Source organism: Hyperolius riggenbachi, chromosome 3 (assembly GCF_040937935.1).
Source record: "Hyperolius riggenbachi isolate aHypRig1 chromosome 3, aHypRig1.pri, whole genome shotgun sequence".
Taxonomy (NCBI): domain Eukaryota; kingdom Metazoa; phylum Chordata; class Amphibia; order Anura; family Hyperoliidae; genus Hyperolius; species Hyperolius riggenbachi.
The window spans coordinates 429381303-429402421 of NC_090648.1; the positions used below are offsets into that span (position 1 = coordinate 429381303).

At 45.2% G+C, this 21119-nt stretch overlaps 1 protein-coding gene across 16 annotated transcripts in view; it reads left to right on the forward strand.

Annotated features, from left to right (window-relative positions):
- The window catches only part of PPFIBP1 (PPFIA binding protein 1), a 213188-nt gene that overhangs the window by 87198 nt on the left and 104871 nt on the right, over positions 1–21119 (forward strand). For all 16 annotated transcript variants that reach the window (XM_068277609.1, XM_068277612.1, XM_068277613.1 and 13 more), the window contains exon 3: positions 1540–1748. In XM_068277609.1, coding sequence (XP_068133710.1) covers positions 1540–1748 — 209 coding nt within the window. The remainder of the gene's footprint in view (positions 1–1539; positions 1749–21119) is intronic.

Genomic DNA, 21119 nt, shown 5'->3' on the forward strand with positions numbered 1-21119 from the left:
CATCTTCCTCAGGGGAGTTCACAGGATTTCCTTTATTCTTTGCAAGATTACTCCCTGGAAAGGATCTATGGAAACATGCCTTCCAGCGTCCAAGCTTGCTTGTACACTATATTTTGGAAGCAGGAAGGAGCAACTGCCATTCAGTAAGTGCTTGTGAAAATAAAGATAACCCTGAGTTTCCCACATTAGGAGATGGACCAGTGACAGTTACATAGGGAAATAAATATATATATATATATATATATATATATATATATATATATATATATATATATATATATATATATATATATATACATACATACATACATACATACATACATACATACATACATACATACATACATACATACATACATACATACATACATACATACATACATACATACCTGAAAGATAAATCGAATTTAAACCGAAATCGCAATCACCAAGATCACAATTTCAGAGCAGTCAAAGCGGCGAGTATCGCGATAACGTCAATCCCCACCCCCACCCAAGTCCCGGGGAGTGCGGCCAGCAGCATCAGCAGTGTTGGACATACCCGCCTCTATCACAATCTGTCTGCTCTTGTGCATGGCATACTTCCTGGTTCCTGTATGTCACATGACATACAGGAAGTGTGCCGTGCATTAGATCCTGCAGGAGAAGAAGTGGATATGCGGGCATCACTGAACTTGTGCTGGTAGGTATATCTAGCACTGCCGCAGCTTGGGGGACAGAGGTGCTACAGAGAGAGAGACCCAGAGCAGATACAGAGAGAGAGACCCAGAGGGAACACAAAGGGGGCACAAAGAGAGACAGGGGACAGAGAGACACAGAGGGGGGAATAAAGCTTAAATTGAAGGAAATCAAGAATCGAATCAAAATCGTGATTTCGGACAAATCGCTCAATTCAATTTTTTCCTAAAATCGTTCAGGCCTAATATATATGCACATGAATATGTATAAGGTGACCATTTGTCCCGGATTTATCACGATAGTGGTCCTAAACTGGAAAAAGACTGATGAAGCTCCATTCTAGATAGATAACCCAGCAGGTAATTAAAAGGCACCTGACCTGACCCTAAACCCATAAAAGGTATAGGGTCCTTTTACATATCTGTCCTCCTGTTTGGTTGGGGTTGCCTCCGTTGTGCTGTTCTGCATCTCGTTCGGTGGAGTGGAGCATGCTTTGTTTATGTGGCCCTCCCTGTAATTTTTGCGCCATTACGTGTGTGTTCTCTCCAAGAGTACTTAAGTGCCACTTGTGCACATGCTCAAAACGCTCCTGAGTAAAAGTCAAGAGAGCTTGAGTGGATAGCATGCACCACTGTGTGCGTCTGGCTCATTCAGAACAATGAACCTGAGTCAGATCGGCACAACATTTGGAGGCCCTTTCCAAACTGGAGGTCAGGTAAGTATAAGGACCTCGTACCACAGACAAAGGTGTGTGTAGTTTTATGGATTTAATGTCAGTTCGGGTACCCTTTAAACCCATTAGTCTCCACCTCTTATTATTTTTGGCTTGTACATATCAGTAATACTGTCTCTTCTCTGCAGGCTCCAAGGCCCTGGAATATTCCAATGGAATCTTTGATTGTCAATCCCCGACATCTCCCTTTATGGGGAGCCTGCGAGTCCTCCATCTTATCGAGGACCTGCGGGGGATGCTGGAGATTATGGACACAGATGAGAGAGATGGCCTCCGGTGTCAACTGCCGGACTCCACCGCAGAGGTCCTGGTGGAATGGCTGCAGAGCCAGATGGTGGTAAGTGCCTTGGTTGTTCCATCTCGTTAACGGGCATTATGGGAACCTTCAGCCTTAAAGCCCAACTTCTTACCAGAGTCTTACCTGATTAGCTGCACACTTGTTAGATTTGCGAATCAGACACTACTGAAGCCAGTTGAAGACAATTGGTATTGTTTCAGAGTAAATAAATATAGCAGCTTCCATACATTTCTTACTTTAGGTTCCCCTTAAGCCTGAAAATGCAGTGCCCCCAGTAATACTTATAATTTACACTAAACATGCATTCATTAAGAATTAACCAAAATATTGGGCTTAAAGGGAAGGTTCAAGCAAAATAAAAAATGAGTTTCACTTACCTGGGGCTTCTCCCAGCCCCATGCAGCCATCCTGTGCCCTCGTAGTCACTCACTGCTGCTCCAGTCCCCCCCTGGCAGCTTGGCGACCTCGGAGGTCGGCGGGACGCATTGCGTACATTTTTACGCATTCCCGCTAGTGCAGGAACATTAACACATGCATTTTTACGCGTTACTGGTTCAATGCGTACATTTTTACGCAATGAACCAGTAATGCGTAAAAATGTATGTGTTAATGTTCCTGCACTAGCGGGAATGCGTAAAAATGTACGCAATGCGTCCCGCCGACCTCCGAGGTCGCCAAGCTGCCAGGGGGGGACTGGAGCAGCAGTGAGTGACTACGAGGGCACAGGATGGCTGCATGGGGCTGGGAGAAGCCCCAGGTAAGTGAAACTCATTTTTTTATTTTGCTTGGACATTTCCTTTAATTGGACTGCAAACCTATACCAATAACAACTGCAGGCTTTGATATGTAGGTTGAGTCTGTTTAAAGGACACCAGAACTAAGAGATGTGAAGGCTGCCATATTTCCTTGAAGCAATACCAGTTCCCTGGCAGTCCTGCTGATCTATTTGGCTGCAGTAGTGTCTGAATCTCACACCTGAAACAAGCATGCAGCTAATCCAGGCAGACTTAATTCAGAGAGCATCTGATCTGCTGCATGTTTGTGCAGGGTCTATGGCTAAAAGTATTAGAGGGAGAGGATCAGCAGGACAGCCAGGTAATGTGTATTGTTTAAAAGAAAATAAATGTCAGTCTCCATATTTCTGTCAGGTCAGATGAGCTCTAAGTTAGAGGAGTTGAACCCAAGGATTGAACTGCATTCCAATTGGTAGCTGATACCCCCTTTCCCACGAGAAATCTTTTACCTTTTTCTCAGGTAGATCATCAGGGTGTCTGTAAGGTTGATATTGTAGTGAAACCCCTCCCACAGTGTGATGTCATGACCATGGTCCTGGCAGTTTGCTGTCTGTGAACCTCGTTATTGTGGGAAATATGGCTTTTTCAAACTGCTAAGCAAGGAAATCTCCCTCTGTGCATAGAATCCTGAGTAATGAACATTCCATACAGATCACCTTGCAGAACTAAGGATGTCACCTCCAGTGATACAGTTCAGAATGTAAATCGGGGAGAAGAAAGATATTATAATGGGCAAATACTGACAAAATAATCATTTAAAGTAATATTGTAAAAAAGTAAGCAATTTTATTCATGGTTTTTTTCACTACAGTTCCTCTTGCTGATTGGTTCTTGCTTTGTGCAGCAATAGAGACTTGTTAATTGCCAAAGGGCAAGACACAAAGGGAAATTATGGAATGTTCACAGCCTGCAGCTCTGGAAGTCAGTGATATAGGAATTGATTGGTAAAGGAGTTTATAAACCCTTAAGCTCTGCCGCTAGACTAGGATGATATATTTGGCTGCAGTCCGGAACACATGGCTTGGTATACAGCAGGGCATTGAACTCCCTGCATGACAGCTGATGTTCAGCAGGCTGGAGTGTTCGGATCCAGACCTCCATGTAACCCATAAACCAGCTCAGTGCACCATTCTCAGCTTCCCTATATAAATAAGCAGTGCAGGCAAGGTTCAGAACACTTCATAAACATTCTCTCAGCTTATAGAAGCAGGCAAAGCGTTACAGCAACCACATGCCAACAGAACACCCCATTACATGGCATTAATCTATAGAGAACTGTTGTACTGGAAAATTCCCGTTAGTGTGGTGTCTAAACGTTACCCCCATGCCATGCCGTGTCCATTCTAGTGTCAGGACACTATGTGCATGGAGTTAGTATGTTTCCCCAGAGGTTTATGCGGGTTTCCCTCTGGAATTCCCATTGGTGTGTTGTCTAAACGTTACCTCCACGGCCACGCCTTGCCGTGTCCATTCCAGTGTCAGGACACTATGTGCATGGAGTTAGTATGTTCCCCCAGAGGTTTATGCGGGTTTCCTCCTGGTGGTGGTGTTTTCTCCCACTTTCCACGCATACTGGTTAATTAGTTGGTGACTCCCTAAACAGGCTCTTGATTGCGGCGGGATCATTCGATTGTAAAGAGGGGCTCGTATGTCGTGAATTGTTCTATGCACTCTGAAAACTGATGCAGAAAATCTCAGCATCATATAAATGTATTATAACTATATGGAGAAAAATCTCCTGCACACGTGCTAGAGTCCTTTTTCCAGACAGTCCTTTATGGGCATCTCATCTAATTTTAATCCATTGTTTGTCGATCTCTCTAGCATTTCTGCACTTTCATTGAAAAGACTCAGGGAAAGTTCTATTTATGCTCATCTTCTGTAACCTATGTCATACATGGTCTAGACCAGACATGGGCAAACTTGGCCCTCCAGCTGTTAAGGAACTACAAGTCCCACAATGCATTTGCCTTTGAGTCATGACTGTGGCTGTGAGACTCCTGCAATGCATTGTGGGACTTGTAGTTCCTTAACAGCTGGAGGGCCAAGTTTGCCCATGCCTGGTCTAGACTATTTGACACTGCTGATCCTTATTGGATCACAGCTCACTTGTATTTAGAGCAAGGGTGTCAATCAATCACATAGTACTGCAGATACATTTATTTTAGAAGTTTATTTTTCACTTCAGGTTTGCTTTAAGAAAACATCTGCTATTCTTGGAACTGTTAATCAGGCCTCCTCTTTCTATAATTTTCTCTGACTCATTCAAGTAACACAAATGAGACAGCTGGCTACAGAGAAAGAGGATTTGCGGAACTTTTTGTTTAAGGGAAGAGGGTTCGTGCTGGTTGAGAGCCATGTGGAGGCTGCCATATTTATTTTCTTTTACACAATGCACATTCCCTGTCTTTCCTGCTGCGCCTCTGACTCTAATACATTCAGCTACAGACCCTGAACAAGCATGCAGATCAGATGTTTTTGACGAGACTAGCTGCATTCTTGTTTCAGGTGTGTGATTCAGACACTACTGCAGCCAAAGAGATCAGCAGGCTGCCAGGCAGTTGGTATAGTTTAAAAGGAAATTAATAGGGCAGCCTCCTTTCAAGGTATATACTGTGCATTGCAATTGCTGTACATTTTCCATTTTTTAAAGTTCACCTTTAAGTGCTTGTTCCAGGCCTGTGACTCAGTACAATAGAGAAGGAAAACTCTGAATGCTTGTTGGATGGGGTATTTGGGCATTGAATGCATTCTGATTGTATCCAAAACTTAAAAGACAAAAATACCTGCTGCATCAGTCCATACAGCCCACATGTCCTCCTCAGCATACTACAGCTGCCTGCTCATTCCCATCATTCTGAAACCCTCCCCCTTTAGTCACTTGGGCATGCAGTGTGAAGAGAATGCAAAAAAATTGAATTTTTTTGCAAGATTTGTACACCTTTTTTTAAAAAAAAGAAAAGAAAACTGTGTCTAAACATGGCTACAAGTTAATAATGGAATTTTTTTGAGCTTTGCTTCTGGGAAAGCCTTGTTTAAACTTTTCTTAAAGTGGATCCGAGATAAACTTTTACTCATTGCATAATTGTGTTCCTTTCATATAGTTTATAGGGCATTCCTCAAGCCAAATACATTTTTTGTTTTAATGCTCTAATTCCCTGTAAACGAAACAAGCCACACCCACAACTTCTCTAGAGTGGCTTGGCACTTTGAGACAGATGTAGCAAGGGCTTATGGGAGCTCAGTCTGGGCAGGAGGAGGAGGTTACTAGCCAGCGATTTCAGAGGCAGAGGGGAGGAGGAGAGGGGAGTGAAGTTTTCACAGGCTGAGGGCTGGAGATGCACAGTAGCTTGCCTGTGTGTAGTGTGACAAACAGAACATGGCTACCCTCATTGTATCACAGGAAGAACTAATCATATACTGTTGAAGCTGTTTGCAGCTAGATTTGCTGCGTAAACTATCTGAACGCTAGATAAGATATATAGACAAGTTACTTGTTATAGTTAGTTTTTCTTCTTTGATCCACTTTAAATAAACGCAACTGGAGGTATATACTGGAGATTAGCAGAGAAGACAGGGATGTTGGTGCGGTGTAGACAACACAAGTCTAGAGTTTCAAGGAGAGATAAAATCCTGAATTTTATGTAGATAAAGTTCCAGCATGAAGACTAAACCACATACTGCCTGTTTTTGACACTCAGTAGTGCACTAAAACGTGTTCAAACTGATAAGCTTCTCTGTATTTATATACTTTATTCCAGCCTCTGCCATGCGACTCACATCCAGGATGATCACCAAAACCTTTTCACAGTTTCACAATATCATTCAGTGCTATGAAAGACCATAACATTAATATGGAAAGTTAATAGGCTAAAGCGCTCAATAGCAGCTGGTTATGAGGTTATGCATCACCAGGGGTACACCACCCTCATAAAAAATGACTCACTGGGTCCTGCGGCCTACTGGGCCTGACAGTCACCTCTGGGATGTTGGCCACCCTCACTGCCTCTCTGGAAATCCTCTCCAGGAGTCTGTGTAGATGGACAAGTCAATGGTAATCCAAGTAAAACAAACGCTACCATAGCGTAAAAGTGTATGGCCAAAATGTATTGATTCAAAGTGTATTAAAAGTTCAATAAAAAACAAGCAAAGCTTGCACACTCCTGAGAGCAGGTATGCTGTAGTGAAGTACCAGCTGAAGGAGCAGGCAATTTATTGAGATCAGCCTTCTATAGAGAGTTCATAGAGGCCCCACGGAAAACTGTGGCAGCGCTGTGCTAACAGAAAGCTAGCACACTAGGTTGAAAGACTAATAAAAAAAGAGCGTGCTAACTAGTCACTGTGTCCAATGGCTCCGTAGCCCCTGAAGAGTTGCCTGCCAATGAAACCTGTGGGTTTAGGAGTAGGCTACTCCTCATGGGTGATTATCAGGGTTTTCTTTGTTTTCAACAACCTTTCCTCTAAAGCAGTTTAACTGCCAAAATAGTAAGATAGCAGCCATCCTCCCTGCTCACTTGCACACTATTTTGCCAGTTAAGCTGGCCACTAACGGTCCAATTTCTAGCGAAAAATCGTTCGAGCGATCAGAAATTCTGATCAGATTGGTTGTAAATAATCTTCATTGGTGGACACAATCGATTATGAACGAGTGAAAAAAATGTCGCCCGAATGAATTTCCGTCGAACGAAAATTTGGATTTTCTTGGTGGTCATGATAGGAAGCAATCATTGGTTAGTTGATGGTGTAGTGAACGATTTTTCATCCGATCAGAATTTCTGATCGCTCGAACGATTTTTCGCTAGAAATTGGACCGTTAGTGGCCACCTTTAGACTTAGCAACTGCTATTCAGGGAATGCTGTTGAAAACAAAGGAAACCCAGAGAATCCCCCGTGAGACAGTGGTTTTAGTAAAACAGAAGGAAATTTGCAATAATTCACCTATAAGTGAACATTTGTGGTTGCCAACAATGCACCACTACTGAATATGCAAATTGTCTTTTCACCAGGCAAGCATCCATAACTGCTGGTGTATAGCAAGCCTATAGCTTTAAATATTACACAGCTACATCAACCCCACATGTAGACAGCCTGTTTCTGGCTTTTGGCTCTCATTAGTACATGGCAGGGATTGATATGGCTGTATGGGATAGGGCTTGGACCAGTACAACCAAGTACAATCCCCCTATACATTCCTAGTAGTTTGGGTCACCCCGAGCTGCTTGGTTACTCTGTTGTACTGGTCCAAGCCCTCCCCCATACAGCCATATCAATCCCTGCCATGTACTGATGAGGGCCAAAAGCCAGAAACAGGCTGTCTACATGTGGGGTTGATGTGGCTGTGTAATATTTAAAGCTATAGGCTTGCTATACACCAGCGGTTCTGGATGCTTGCCTGGCTTACAGGGGCGAAGAGATAATTTGCATATTTGGTAGTAGTGCATTGTGGGTAACCACAAATTTTCACTTATAGCTGAATTATTGCAAGTTTCCTTCTGTTTTAAGGCGGCAACTTTCACCAGATAGAGACCTCCTTGTTTTTCAGGTGGATCTTCAACTCACATTCCATCCTCCTGTACCAATGCACATTTGGGAATGGCTGCTGCTGCAGCCATTAAGCTGGATGTGGCATCCTCTTGACTGCACTGCAGATTTCTATTTTTTTTACTGTGTGTGGCCAATGGAACAGTCTTAAAGTGAACCTTAACCCTGGAACCTAAAAAAAAGTCTCACAAGCCCCCTGCAGCCGTCTTGTGCCCTTGCTGTTACTAGAGTGTCCTCCAGTCCCCGCCACAGGTGAGTTTCTTCTTTGGCTTAAGGGGCCCATACACCTAACGATTTTTCCGCCGATATACAGCCTTTTCGATCACAGTGATCGAAACGGCTGTGAAATCGCCACGCACACCGCTGACAGAACGATCAATTTCTGTCCGAAATCGATCGTTCCCGTCGATTCCCGTCGACCCATCCGTGCGGAAGATTTTTCTCGGTCGCCAGCGGGTCGGGAGTGCGTCGATAGCGGCGTTCGAATGCCCGACGACCGACGCAATGCAGCGGGTATACATTACCTGTTCTGGCCGGCGTGAGTCCCCGCTGTCACTGCTGTCTTCTCCGCTCTGGTCTGGTCTGGTCTCCGGCATGCTTCACTTCTTCCTGCCCGGCAGGAAGTTTAACAGTAGAGGGTGCTCTACTGTTTAAACTTCCTGCCGGGCAGGAAGAAGTGAAGCATGCCGGAGACCAGACCAAAGTGGAGAAGAAGACAGCAGTGACAGCGGGGACTCCCTCCGGCGGAGCAGGTAATGTATGCGCGGGGGTGGGGGGGAAGCAGCGGCGGCACCACCACAACAGATTGTGAACGGTTTCAGGCTGAAATCGGTTCACAATCTGTTTGCAGTTAAGGTAGCCATACGATCCCTCTCTGATCAGATTCGATCAGAGAGGGATCTATCTGTCGGTCGAATCTGATGGCAAATCGTCCAGTGTATGGCCACCTTAAGAGTTGGCCCCTGGCCACGCGTAGTCTTCTTCGCCTTGCTGCCATCAAGCGCGACCTGCGCAGGGCACGCTTTACAGCGGGAAAGCGACGATGACTACACGTGGCCGGGGGCTGACTCTACCAGACGAAACCGAAACTAACCCGTGGCGGGGCACAGAGGACACTCGAGGAGTGGTGAGGGCACAGGACGGCTGCAGGGGGCTTGGCGAAGCCCCAGGTAAGTGAAACTTTAAGTTCCAGGGTTAAGGTTCACTTTAAAGTTAACCTGAGGTGAGAGTGATATGGAGGCTACCATATTTATTTCATTTTAAACAATACCAGGTGCCTGGCAGTCCTGGTATTGTCATAGACAACTGATCTGTATGCTTATTCAGGTTCTACGGGTAAAAGAATTAGAGGCAGAAGATCATCGGGACAGCCAGGCAGTCTGCATTGTTTAAAAGGAAATAAACATGTCGGGCTCCATATCCCTCTTACCTCGGGTCCACTTTAACACCTGTAGCCGACGAAACTTATATTGTATATTGAATAATATTTTTATACGAAATGAGGGAATGACAGTTTGCGGCATTCTTAAAGAGACACCGAAGTGAAAAAAAAAAATGATATAATTAATTGGTTGTGTACTACAGATAATTACTAGAACATTAGTAGCAAAGAAAATATTCTCATATTTTTATTTTCAGTTACCAGTATATAGTTTTTTTTTTTTTTTATAACATTGCATCATTCTCTAATATTTGCAGTTTACACACTACTCAGCATTCTGAATTATTTTACAGAGCATGCTAGTGAACTTTTGAACTGTCTTCTGCAGGAAAAAAAACAACCATACAGTGACAGGCACTTGAGATAATAAGCTTCAGAAGACACAGCTCTCTGCCACTTTGAAAGTTTTGGAGCTCAATGGCTCTTTTGCATAGTTAACTGGAGTTTCTTAACTCTTCCTGTACTGGAAACAATATTAGACTCTTGTCTCTGCTCCTAATGTTTTATTTCTTAGCTGTACTACACATACAAATCATATCATAATTTTTTTTTCGCTTCAGTGTCTCTTTAATTAATAAACTTCAACTCAGTTACGTTCACTCTCTGTGTTTTAACTCTCTGAAGTTTAGAAGTGAGTTTGTAAGTTTATATTAAGCATTTGTCTTTTGAACGCCTACGGGATCTTCATGCTTTGAGAGAAACCTTCTATGCGGCACAAGATGAGCAGGCGAGTTGTAACAAGTTTCCTCCTCCGTTCACACGTTGCTGCAGCTTCAGAGTAAGCTACGGGAATATTAATGATGGCATCAGCTTGTTTACTTTAGAGACTCTGAATTCCGTCTGGTTTTGGACGAGGTTCTTCCATGTCTCACAATCTCTCCCCTAATTATCCCCGAGATTGGTCGCAGCAGCTGCTTATATGCAGATCTGTTAATTATCACGTCGGAGTGCTGATGTCAGATCTCGCCCCGCAAGCGGGAAGGAGAGAATTAATTCTGACTGCGCTGCCAAGATTTTCTCAGAGCCAAAGCTGTGATTTGTGCTGTTTAGGGAGCTCAGCTCACAGGTGGTAAACATGACTTTAAGTTTAAAGTGTATCACCACAATCCTCATCAGAGCTGCTCTACGCATGTCAAGAAATTTAACAGGCTGTGTTACGCAGACATAACTGTGGTGGTAACCAGGTCAGGCCCCAAACTCTGCATGTCTCACTGGGAAAGCTGCCTTGCATAACATTCAGCTGGCTCTGAGATGGGAATGATTCTCTACTTCTCCCACCGCTCTGTTTCCTTGACTCGCCTATGCAAATCTCTCCACTGGCTCCTGATCCGGTTTCAGAACTGGCTTTAAAGGGAAGGTCCAGGAAGACTAAAAATAAAAAATGTACTTACCTGGACTTCCTCCATCCCCTGGCAGCTGTCCTGTGCCCTCACCGCAGCACTGGTGCCTCCTAGTCCCCTCCGATGCAGATGCTGACCTTACCAGGTCGGCATCTACTTGTGCTCCAGTGTGCGGCTCACGGAGTTGCACTGACATCATCCGGATTGTACTGCGCAGGTGCAGAACTACTGCGCCTGCGCAGTACAGTCTGGCTCAGGTCAGCGAGACTGCGTGAGCCGCACGTAGGAGCGCAAATAAGCCTCTTGTACCAGAGAGGACCTCGGGCCAACGGCGGGGAGAAAAGCTGCGGTGAGGGCACAGGACGGCTGCAAGGGGCTGTAGGAAGCCCCAAGTAAGTGGATTTTTTATTTTTATTCTTCCTGAACATGGCCTTTAAGATTCTGTCTGGCCTACAAATCTGTACACAAGTCCTGCCTGACCTACATCTCTGACCTGATCAGCGGATAGACATCTGGCCACCCACTCCGCTGCATCCAATGAACTCCTGCTAACCACCTCACGCATCTTGCACTACCATGCATGACTATAGGACTTAACTATAGCCACCCCCATCCTGTGAAACTCTCAGCCACTGCCCATCAGGCTAGCCCCCTCTTTCAGCGCTTTTAAACAAGCCCTTAAAACTCACCTCTTTGAGAATGCCTACCCCACCTCACTGATGCCCTCTTTGTGCTAAGAACCTCTTAATGTACTTCCTCCCTGCCTATTGTGTCACTACCCCTTCCTTTAGATTGTAAGCCTGTGGCAGGGCCCTCCCTACTTGTGCATCATACTTGATTATGCATCCAGCCCACAGAACGTGAACTTGAATTACTGGGACTACTACCCCGGTGCATTATCTGGTATTGTGTATCGTATTGCTTATTACCTGTATTGTGGTGTTTGCCATCCCTATTATCGTTGTCTGTAAACTGATTTATTGTCCAGTGCTGCGTAATATGTTGGTACTATACAAATTCAATAAAAAATGATTACCATACTTCCAAGTGTGTGTATGTGGAGCCAGTAAACTTGCACTGCGCAGGATTCTTCCTCCATGGGGAATGAATGTGTCACAGCAGTGAACTCGGTGAAGCTGTAGAGATAAAAGGCATGCAATAAGTTTTACTTCCTGTTTTGTGCAGATAAATTAGCCAATTCACAATTAGCCTTCACATAAAGCCATATAATTTACTTACCACTTACCCTTTTATGCAAAAGTCCAGACAAAGGCAAAGACCAGCAACTTTATGTACCTCAACAGGTCCCAAAACTACTGGAACTATTTGGCACTGCACTGCTCGGGGCCCTTAAGGCCCGGAAACTTGTTTTCCTTTGTGACCACTGTGATTGGCTCACAGTGATCTCTCAGGGCCAGGAGCCCCAATGTATTTGGCATTAGACAGCTGAGTTTCTTGCCTGCAGGGACTGATTGTGTCTAGTATGACCGTGCCGCTGTAGTAACCATCATCAGGCGTAAGCAGCCACTAGTGCCGTATAGATTTTACTACGGGCAGTCCAGAAGAAGTTAATTTATATCCACTGAGCTATATTATCAGTCTGGTCACATGGTCACAGTTCCCCTGTACTTAATTTTTATGTGTAGCCAAGAGGGATCCCTGCCTCAGCTTCCGACTGGGAAAAGTGGCAAAGTTTACAGGCATATTGTTTGTCCATACGAGCGTTATACTAAACTCTGCAGAGGTGATCGGTCAGGGGCTGTCTCTGCCGAGAATTTGACATGTGCAGCTCTCCTGATGCGTTGCCAAACTGTGTCAATGTTCACCTCCTTACCCCGCACACCTAAAGCCATTATGTCACGTGCCATGCTGAACTCCCCCCTCCATATCAACCTAGCGCTAGGCTATAGCCTACCCACCCCCCTCCATCGCAATGGAACGTGTTGCTAGGCTATAGCCCACTCGCACATTCTGTTGCTATTTAGGAGGATGACCCAATCTGTCACCTGAGAAAGTCCCAATCCCTGCAGTGGACAATCAGTGTGCGTATCTACACACTATGCTGGCTTCTGAATTTGGTGGCTGGGCTTTGGCTTTCCAGATACTTGGCTCCCATCATGCCTTGCAGTGTTAACAGCAAGTTTAACATTGTATATAAGGAACAGAGGCGCCAAAAGTATAAAATTAGATTAAATGAGCTAAGGACCAGGGGATTTTCTTCTGATCGGTGCTGCATGGACTCTCCAGCCCGCAACACCGGTCAGGAAATAGCCAGGGCGATCAGACTTGCCCCCTTTTTTCCCCACTAGGGGGATGTCCTCCTGGGGGGGGTCTAATTGCCGCCTGCTTGCTGCGCTTTGCGGGGGGGGGGGGGCTCTTCAAAGCCCCCCTCCGCAGCGTTTTCGGCGCTCTCTCCCTCCCCCTGTGAGCAGCGCAGGACGGATATCCGTCCTGCGCATTGTAGGATAGGCTTCAGCCTATCAAATGACAGCGATCCCCGGCCAATCAGAGGCCGGGGATCGCCGATCCGCTCTACGGCGCTGCTGCGCAGCAGCGCCGTATGATGTAAACAGCGGGGATTTCTTCCCCGCGTGTTTACATTTTGCCGGCGAGCCGCGATCGGCGGCTCTCCGGCTGTTCACGGAGACACCCTCCGTGAACTGACATGGAAAGGCCGTTTCCATGGTAACCCACTTAAGACCTGCTGACGCCTATGGGCGTTAGCTGGTCCTTAAGTGGTTAAAAACCAACTTAATTGGCAAAAATGGAGGAAGTGGTGGTCTTACCTCCCTCAAGCAGACACGACCACGACTGCGATTCAGACAGTCAAACACATTTATTATAAACGCCAAAAAAAATTGCAACGCATTTCGCAGGCTCAATCCCGCTTCATCAGGCAATACAGGGAGGAGTATCAAGCGATGTGCACAAGGATTCAAGTTGAGCGCATGTTTAACAAGACTAGTAAGTTGGACTGGAGATGACGCATGCAGTGCATAATTAGGTCCTGCTCTTTTCTAAAAGAGAAAAGGCTAGTACTGATGTCGGACAAGAGGGAGTACACTCCTACAGCAATCTGAAGCTCATCATTTTAGTATGTGAAAAAAATAATTTCTGATAATGCAAGTCTTTACATTTTGTGACTGGACATTAGCGATGATCATTTATATGCACATCATTCAGAGTTAATGCAGGATTATCCAAAGTTTCAGTCCAAATGTATGCAGCTTGAAAATGGACCAATTATAAGCTGCATAAATTTGTGTTGAATATTAGCATAATTCTTTATCAACATGGAACAATTTGCATCTCATTGACCATCCCTACTGGACATATAATTTAATAGATTTTCTAGAAGACCTGATCACTTTGGTTGAAAATACAGTAACGGTGACCTGCAAGCCCATAAGCCATGCAAGCCCAATTAACTTTGAAGACAATTTATCAATTAACAGTGTGGTTGAGCGTGGTGGCAAATTTCATCTAACAGGTCAGGGAGGAACAGTGGGTGATTTTATAGCTATGCGGCACTATAGAGCAGTGTTTCAATCTCTCCTCAATCAGGTTTGTAAAAAGACGTAGCCGAAGTGGCGCAACAGGGTCAGTCAATCCTCAATCCATTTCCAACTAGAGAGCAATCCATCTCTTGCCGGATGACACAGCCAGGCATAAATCAAAATAAACAGAAGTCAGTTGGGAGGGTAAGAGAGGGAAGAGTATGATTGAGATTTTTTTTTGGGGGGGGGGGGGGGGGGGGGTCGGCACAGCACCCCAAAGCAAATGTACAAATCTGATCTCTTTCTGGTAAATACTATATTTGCCTTATGGAGAAGGAAGCAGCTATATAAAGAACCTGGGAAACTGTCCTTGTACAGTAAGAATAGTTCTTTGTGAGGGGACTAAGCACCCATGTGACACGTTTTATCATTTTATCATCACAACAACAAAAGCTGAGAGCGCGTCTGAAGTTTGTGTCCCTTTCAAGAAGCTGTGTGTGTGATCGGTGTGTTTTATGAAGACTTCTCGCGTTTGATGAGGATGAGTCACAAAGAGCTGTCTAATGGATGGTGTTAGTTGCAGAGGTAGATCCAGCCTTAGCAGGAGACTCTTGGCTTTTTCTGCTGTTGCCTCTCCTGTGCGCTGCTTGGACTGGCCTCACCTGCATACACTTTCACAGAGCCCCAACATTACCCCAGTGCTACGACCTGGTGCCAAACAAGCCATGTATGCTATCTTAAGGACTCAACACTATGGATTGAAGGAAAGGAAATGGTGGCCTTGATTGGTTGATTGGGGTTTTGGAATATTTCCATATTTATAACTTGGCTGTCTCAAAAACGGATCTATAGCATTACCAGCCTTCTGATTGGTTGACGCTCCACAGCCGTCTCTGCAGCATCAGAAGAACTGCGGTAATGTCCTTCCTTATTTGATAGAAATGTTATGCTCTCTTTGGGCTTGCTAGTTTTGCAAGTGAGTAAAAAAGGTTTTTAATACTGAGTGGTATACACTTATGTTTAAAAAAGTTTTAAGCATAATATTTAAATTGTATTACAAGTAGTGGGTGGCGGGGGGATCTAGATAGATAGATAGATAGATAGATAGATAGAGATATATTGATATAATTTTTTTTTTGTCAAGTGATGCACCTAAGACAACGCTTGCGAAGTGTCTCTGGAAACTGATCTTTTGACACATTTTTAAACTGGATTTGCCAAATCAAAAATTCTGTCCTAATTACAAGCAGCTGTTGGTGACACTCAAGTCTGTCATAAGCTTTATTGCTTTTTTCCTAAAGATTCACTGAAATTTGGCACAGAATTCACTAAACGTTGGCTCTCTAGAGAGATTAACAGAGATTTGGTACTCTGTAGTGATAGGCTGAGATCTGGCGCTTTACAGAGATGGGCTGAGATTGGTACTCTGCAGAGATGAGTTCAGATGTGGCATTCTGCAGAGATTTGGTGCTTTGCAGACATGGGCTCAGATTTGGTACCCTGCAGAGCTGGGCTTAGATTTGGGACTCTGCAGAGATGGGCTGAGATTTGGTACTCTGCAGAGCTGGGCTCAGATTTGGTACTCTGCAGAGCTGGGCTTAGATTTGGGACTCTGCAGAGATGGGCTGAGATTTGGTACTCTGCAGAGCTGGGCTGAGATTTGGTACTCTGCAGAGCTGGGCTGAGATTTGGGACTCTGCAGAGATGGGCTGAGATTTGGTACTCTGCAGAGCTGGGCTGAGATTTGGTACTCTGCAGAGCTGGGCTGAGATTTGGGACTCTGCAGAGATGGGCTGAGATTTGGTACTCTGCAGAGCTGGGCTCAGATTTGGTACTCTGCAGAGCTGGGCTTAGATTTGGGACTCTGCAGAGATGGGCTGAGATTTGGTACTCTGCAGAGCTGGGCTCAGATTTGGTACTCTGCAGAGCTGGGCTTAGATTTGGGACTCTGCAGAGATGGGCTGAGATTTGGTACTCTGCAGAGCTGGGCTGAGATTTGGTACTCTGCAGAGCTGGGCTGAGATTTGGTACTCTGCAGAGCTGGGCTGAGATTTGGTACTCTGCAGAGCTGGGCTGAGATTTGGTACTCTGCAGAGCTGGGCTGAGATTTGGTACTCTGCAGAGCTGGGCTGAGATTTGGTACCCTGCAGAGCTGGGCTGAGATTTGGTACCCTGCAGAGCTGGGCTGAGATTTGGTACCCTGCAGAGCTGGGCTGAGATTTGGTACTCTGCAGAGATGGGCTGAGATTTGGTACTCTGCAGAGATGGGCTGAGATTTGGTACTCTGCAGAGCTGGGCTGAGATTTGGTGCTCTGCCGAGCTGGGCTGAGATTTGGTACTCTGCCGAGCTGGGCTGAGATTTGGTGCTCTGCCGAGCTGGGCTGAGATTTGGTGCTCTGCCGAGCTGGGCTCAGATTTGGTGCTCTGCCGAGCTGGGCTCAGATTTGGTGCTCTGCCGAGCTGGGCTCAGATTTGGTGCTCTGCCGAGCTGGGCTCAGATTTGGTGCTCTGCCGAGCTGGGCTCAGATTTGGTGCTCTGCCGAGCTGGGCTCAGATTTGGTGCTCTGCCGAGCTGGGCTCAGATTTGGTGCTCTGCCGAGCTGGGCTCAGATTTGGTGCTCTGCCGAGCTGGGCTCAGATGTGGTGCTCTGCCGAGCTGGGCTCAGATTTGGTGCTCTGCCGAGCTGGGCTCAGATTTGGTGCTCTGCCGAGCTGGGCTCAGATTTGGTGCTCTGCCGAGCTGGGCTCAGATTTGGTGCTCTGCCGAGCTGGGCTGAGATTTGGTGCTCTGCCGAGCTGGGCTGAGATTTGGTGCTCTGCCGAGCTGGGCTGAGATTTGGTGCTCTGCAGAGATGGGCTCAGATTTGGTGCTCTGCAGAGATGGGCTCAGATTTGGTGCTCTGCCGAGATGGGCTCAGATTTGGTGCTCTGCAGAGATGGGCTCAGATTTGGTACTGACGATTGTGGTACCGTATAGAGATCTGCTGATGCTTAGTACAATACACAGAATCACACTGATTTGATTATCTGTAGAGCTTTGATCTGCAGTCTGAGCTGATTAAATATTGTACATACAATAGGCTGTTCTCAGCCAAGGCGACTGTTCGGGTCTCTCTAGGACTAGAAAGTAGCATGTAAACAGGTGTCATCTGAGATCACCTAATGATCTTGCATGCTGGATCATTTAAGCAACAAATGGCAGATAAGTACACCCCCCCTTCCCCTCACACCTTTTACTGTGCACACCAGATGCATCTCCATTGCACCCTGTACGTCACCCCTCAATATAAGCAGAGCAAAGAATCGGTACAGGGTTCTGCTACCCAGAGTCTTGATCACTTTAGGCAATAAACATTGTGCATGCATACTTGCCTTAGTGTAATCAGGTCTCATCATTTATTTGGTCTATGCCTGCTGGTCTAATTTAGCAAAATGTAAAACTTTTTATTTAGCATCCCAGGAAACCAAACCCCTTCCCTGGGATGTCAAATAACTATACAGTTAACACAACTGCTGGTTAATTAGATTATCTGCTGTTCAGTAATCCCAAATTCTGCTTGCTGGGTGGAGCAATGAACATATTTAACAAATTTTGACCCTCCCTGCCTAGAACTAATTGCATGATTATAGCAGACTGATACACCTACTTAGCACAAGACCACATCCGTGTCACTTCAGCCTTGATTGACCCCTGGCCACACCGGAGCAGCCTTGATTGACCCCTGGCCACACCGGAGCAGCCTTGATTGACCCTGCCACACCAGAGCAGCCTTGATTGACCCTGCCACACCAGAGCAGCCTTGATTGACCCTGCCACACCAGAGCAGCCTTGACCAACCTCTGAGCCACAGTACAGCAGCCTTAAAGATGTCACCAAAATCTTAAAATTGAGAACCTACAAATAGAAGTACATTTTTTCCAAAGCAAAATGAGGCATAAATTACTTTTCTCCTATGTTACTGTTACTTACTGTAGGTAGTAGAAATATGACAGAACAGACAGGTTTTGGGTTAGTCCATTTCTTCATGGGGCATTCTCAGCATGGCCTTTATTCTTTATAAAGACCTTCTCTATAAAATATTTATACAAAGATGCTGGGCAGCCTCCCTGCTCGCTGCACACTTCTTTGGCAGTTAAATGGAGCAACTGCCATTCACGAAGTGCTTTTAAAAATACAGAAAACGCTGGGAACCCACCATGAGAAGATGGGCTAGTCCAAAATCTGTCAGTTATGTCAGATTTCTACTACTTATTGTAAGTGTCAGCAACATAGGAGAAAAGTAATGTGTGGCTCATTTTACTCTGGAAGAAACGTACCCCTTATTTGTTTTTATGTATTTTACATTTTAAGATTTCCGCGACAGAGGTCCTTTAAGTGACCTTATGGCAGCATAGTATGGTCTAGAAACAAAAGCTTGTGAAAGCTGCTGATCTCCCGTGGAATGGAATGAAAAAAGTGTGTGTGTGTGTGTGTGTGTGTGTGTGTGTGTGTGTGTGTGTGTGTGTGTGTGTGTGTGTGTGTGTGTGTGTGTGTGTGTGTGTGTGTGATCTCACAGCAATTATGCTACAGTACTATGTGCCACAGCTTATGTATACAGTGATGTCCTCATATTTAGGCTGCAGCTATGAATGCGACTTATTAGTAATTTTCTCCCGCTAAGCCATGCATAATATATTCTTATTTGTAGTGTGTGTGTTTGTCTGGCGGCCTTTGTATATTTATAAATGTTTCATGCTTGCGGTGGCAGCAACAGATGTGTCTTTTTCAAATAACCCTCCAGGACAGGTGCTTACATATGAGATTAGGCCCCGCCCCCAACAGGAAACACAAAGAACTAGCTCTCTATAAGTTCCACCTCTAACCTCTACCTGCCAGTTCTTTGTGTTTCCTGTTCCGGGGAACACCTAGCTCTCTGGCTAGGAGAGGTGGTCAGCAGCCAGGCAGTGCTGAGGCCATTAGGAACTAGTAAAGGGTAGCCTGGTCCAGGTGGAATGATGAGGTTTACCTTATCCACCGGGTGGTGGATTCTCCTGGGATGGCCGGCAGGTGCAGTGGTGACCAGGGGAGCGGCAGCGGAGGCAGCTAAGGCGGAGGCCATACACCCAACGGAGGAAGCTGGCGCCATGCGGAGGCGGAATGGTGGCTTCTGGAGTGTGCGGGAGTGTGGCAGCGTGTCCAGGCGGAAGCGAGGGCAGTAACGCTGGCTATGCGAAACTTCCGCCCTTACGGTGACGTATTTCCGGTTCCGGGTTGGGTGCCTGCTTAGAGGCCGCGGCGTCCATCCCCACATGCGTTTGTGTGTAGGAGGAGATGGACGCAAAGCAGAAGACAGCAGATCAGGTAAGTGGAGGCTACGTCGGAGGACATTCGCCCGTCTGATCTGCAAGGTCTGATGTTAGTAGCCGCTGTCTGATTGAGGTCTGCTAAGGGGGGAAAGTTAATGTTTACCTATCCCGCAGTCTGATCTCAGAGGTCTGATATTGTATTAAACAGATGCTTAGATGGTTAATATAGGATATAGTATATGCAAAATTTACATCGGCATTATTTATGGTCCCAACATAAAAATTTATATGTGATTAAGGTGGATATTAGGTGATTACTATTCAGTTTAAATCATCCTAATGCATATGGTGTTTTTGTTAAACCAATTAGAAGCATCTAAGTTATATCAGGTGATTATGGGATGTTGGCAATTACTGATATATTTGTATATTGGATATGCACAGGGAATGGCTGTCAGTGCAATTGTCCTGATGCAAATTAGACTTTGTTTAGGCTATTATACGAATTGAATTAGGATCCAGGCCGCTCATATTATTCAATCATGTTGATATGGAGTAAGGTGGCTGTTTAACATATTGATGGGGTTATTTTGTATGTTTCCCTTAGGATGCTATGGAGTCTGATAGCTCTGAAAGGCCCAGGAGTTGCATTCTCTGTAATAAACCCTTACAACTGCACTGGCCAAAAGCATCCTGTCAGAAATGTATTTCAAGTATCATTAATGAAGATAATACAGCCTCTTGTAAAGACTTTATGTTTACAATGCGCCAAGAAATGGTTGAGACCTTTAAGGCATTTAGAGAAAGTCTACCTACCACCTCTGCACAAGGGCGGCAGCCTGAGCAGGTAGTTAAACCTAAAAAAGCCACAAGTAAATCCCCTAGAATTATTTATTCATCAGAAGAAGAGCAAGAGAGTCACCACGAAACGGGTGAACCATACTCTGTGTCTTCTGAGGAATTGTCTGAACATGAGGAGACTGAAGATGCAAATAAGGCATCAAAGTTTAAATTTGCCTCAGAAGAGACAGAAGAGCTGCTTAAGGCAATTTATTCAACGCTAGATATACCACAGAAAAAGACGTCAGAAAAATCCTTGCATGACAAATTGTATATGGGAATGGAACCATCAGAGCAACTTTGTTTTCCTTTGCATAATTCTATGAAGAATTTAATTACATTACAATGGAAAGATCCTGAGAAAAGATTATTTATTTCAAAGGGATTTAAGAGACGTTTTCCGTTTGCGGAAGAGGATGCGAAGTTATGGGAGTCATGTCCCAAGCTTGACGCAGCTTTTAGCCAAGTCGAGAAAGATAATGAGTTAGCTTTCGAGGATTTTGGTAGACTTAAGGATCCAGGGGATAAGAGAATTGAATTTTCACTTAAAAGGGCTTGGTCAGCTTGTGCGACCAACTTCAAACCAGCCGCAGCAACGACCTGTGTATCCCGCACTATGTCTGTATGGTTGGAAAGGATTAAAAGATTGGTTGACGAAGATGCACCTAAGA